The following is a 2,966-nucleotide window of genomic DNA, read 5'->3' as shown; positions in this document are numbered from 1 at the left end:
GCAAGAACCGGCAAAGGCTAGATTTTAAAAGTTCAAACTCTATTCAATTAACACAACAAATTCCCGTATCGACTACACATGTTAAATCTCCCCTGCCTCTTTTCTTTTAAACAATTTCAATCCCTTTGTTATCATGTAAATAACCTTTGCACATAATAATACTAATAGATACAATAAGCATCATCCATCTTATTATGCCACATTCAGATATGCATCTAGCAATTCCAAGTGATTTAAAACTTTCAGAAACTGTAAACATGATATTCACATATAACACATATTACATTTTATCAATGAGTGAAACATAAACACACTGTATCATCATCATTATGATCATGCCACATCAAGCCAATCACTAGACTCCTTCATTTCAGATTTATCAACACTTACCTTTCCAACATCTCCTCCATCTTCATCATCCTCAAGATCACTAAACGACACGTCCTCATCATTCTCAACATGAACTGTAGTTGCACCAACGTTAACATTCTCTGAACCATCTTCCTTCAACCAATCATCCTCATCTTTATCTTCAACCGCATTAGTAATACTTCTAGAAGGTTCCTCTTGAATTACAGATTTGTCCACAATTTGAATTTCTTCAGTCGGGACCGAATCTTTTTCGGTCTCCTCTGTAGCAACCGGCACGCCAGAAGTTGTTAACGGAAGTGCTGATGTTTCAAGTGGAGCAGTTTCTGGTTGAGTGCCAGACGACACAGAAGAACGGGCCTTCAATTCGTGTGTTAATGATCCTCGAGCTTTCACAATCTGCACAATACAATAATTAGGTTCAGTAATTAAATGACTATCAATTTATCCCAAAACTGCATTCCCTATTTCAATGTTATTATTACCTCGGGTGTTGAAAGAAGCTCTGCAACATGAGGTTCAAGTTTTGGATGCACAAGCACAAAATATATCTTCCAAAATGAACCTTCACTCATATAACCGGGGCATAGTTCAATCCTAAGAGCAGGTAATCTCGGTACCAAACTTTCAACAGCAAGAGCATGCTCTTGTTGTGCATCAGATAACTCAAATTCTGGAATACAAAAAGAGGAAACATAATTCAACTTCCAAATCTTTATTACGTCAACTCCGTCATACAAACTCAATTACATATAGGGGTGTTCATGGTTCGGTTCAAAACCGTCGGTCTTGTTTAATGGTTGGTTTTTTATTCTCGTCTTTGGCTGGTCAGTTTGAAAGTTTTTCAAAACCGTAGGCTTATTTTCTTAACGGTTTGATTTGGTTTGGTTTTGGTTTTCAATTATCAAAAACCGTAACTAGCGGTTGGTCAAACCCATTTAAACCGGACTGTGAACACCCTAGTTACATATAAGTAGCAACAAAAAACATGTATTATCAGTTTCCAGATTTAAAAGTAGCTCTAGGTGTCCAAAATAATCAAAACTATGAATCTGTATAATAATAATAATAATAATAATACCAAACAGGCAAACATTCACCTTCACCGTCATCTTCATCTTCTAAGAAAGGAAAATCCATCCACGTGTCAGGATGCATAGTAACATCCCTCACAAACCCCAACACTTCATCCGTAACACCAACAGCTTCAGCATCCGGCGACAACTTTAGTATATTCGACGCCAATTTAGTTATCTCCGAGACATCAATATTATTCGACAGCTTCGATATTCCGCTACGAAACCTACCTCCGATCTCCGCAAAGTCCCGTCGGATTCCAGTAACCGGGTCCGATTGGTGATTAGAAGGAGGAGCGAGGAAGGAAGCGACGCCCCAGATCTTAGTGGTTAGGGTTTTGGTGATTTCGGATAAGTCTTCTTTGACTCCTTGTTTTGGTGAGTCGTTGTCTTGTTGTTCGGGTTTTGAGGAAATGGTATCTGGGTTATCGTCGTTGAGATTGAAGGTGTTGGCGATGGATCTGGTGAACCATGACATTGTGAAGGTTTACGAGATATAGGTCACACAAGCAGCTTGATGACACGGCTTGATTTTGATTTTAAGGATCTATGATCTCCATTCCTCCATTGGGGAAATAATAAGAATATAAAGTTGGAAATTTGTATTGAGAAAATTTCAATTTGCCTCCCTGGAAAATATAGATGAAATAACCACTTAAAAAGAAGACAAAATGGCAAAAGATGTCTTTTATGTTTGAACGTTTTTTCAATTGACCAAAAGACATGACAAAAAATATATTTTATGTTTCAAATTCCGTTCACATTACATCCTTTCGCACTAACCCAGTTAAATTTTTTCGCTAAATATGGTCATGTGCTTTGCACATGAGAGTAGTGCGGTCATTTTACCCCTTTAAGGACTGTTTGTGTAATTAAACTAAAGTTTTGGCCTTTTGAAAAAATACTTTTATTTTTTAATGAAACACAAAATATACAATAACCCCCCACCCCCACTCCTGTTACACCCGAAATTTAGATACAACTTTATTTCAATATTTTAGTGCGGAAAATACGATCCCAGAAGTTTCTTTGTTTCCAATAACATAAAATCCATTCTATCAACCGAACATCAAGAATAATATCACAGAAACTTGTCTTTTTAATCAAAGACAATACATATTTTAAAACTTGTTCAGAACTCTTTATCAAAATTAGAACTTTGAACTTTAGATGTGTATTGGTGTTCAAGTCCGAGCACTTGATCTTCGACTTTCCGGTTCCATTTGGGGGCTTCACCTAAAGCAATCCAACACTACATATTAGTTATTCGTTATTACCAATATATATATATATATATATATAAACAAGACATTAAACCCGAAGTAACATTAGTCAAAATTTCAAAGCCAAACCAGATCTAGCATAGTCTACGCTAGCTACCGTTACGCAACTCCAAATATTCAATTTATTATGTATCTTAACTCGCCTGATTGATCCCGAGCTTCTCGTACCTGTTTAATGTGATTTTAACATCTCAACTAAATTTCAACTTAGTAACAGTTACAATTACAATGCATATAA

At 36.3% G+C, this 2,966-nt stretch overlaps 1 protein-coding gene across 1 annotated transcript; it reads right to left on the bottom strand.

Moving 5' to 3' along the window:
• Nucleotides 1-303: 303 nt before the first annotated feature.
• On the bottom strand, nucleotides 304-1,986 carry LOC143599252 (uncharacterized). The gene is made up of 3 exons (XM_077077246.1): nucleotides 1,470-1,986; nucleotides 855-1,042; nucleotides 304-768 (listed from the first exon to the last, which is right to left on the bottom strand). The coding sequence occupies exons 1-3, from the start codon at nucleotides 1,921-1,923 to the stop codon at nucleotides 334-336; spliced, it is 1,077 nt and encodes a 358-aa protein (XP_076933361.1). The 5' UTR covers nucleotides 1,924-1,986; the 3' UTR covers nucleotides 304-333.
• Between the last annotated feature and the right edge of the window lie 980 nt (nucleotides 1,987-2,966).

This window comes from Bidens hawaiensis, unplaced genomic scaffold (genome assembly GCF_021521415.1).
Source record: "Bidens hawaiensis isolate Kalapana, Puna unplaced genomic scaffold, B.hawaiensis_p1.1 tig00051652_1, whole genome shotgun sequence".
In the NCBI taxonomy this organism is placed as follows: Eukaryota; Viridiplantae; Streptophyta; class Magnoliopsida; order Asterales; family Asteraceae; genus Bidens; species Bidens hawaiensis.
The sequence above is the reverse complement of the archived record's forward strand: the minus strand, read 5'-3'. Positions and strand labels throughout refer to the sequence as shown.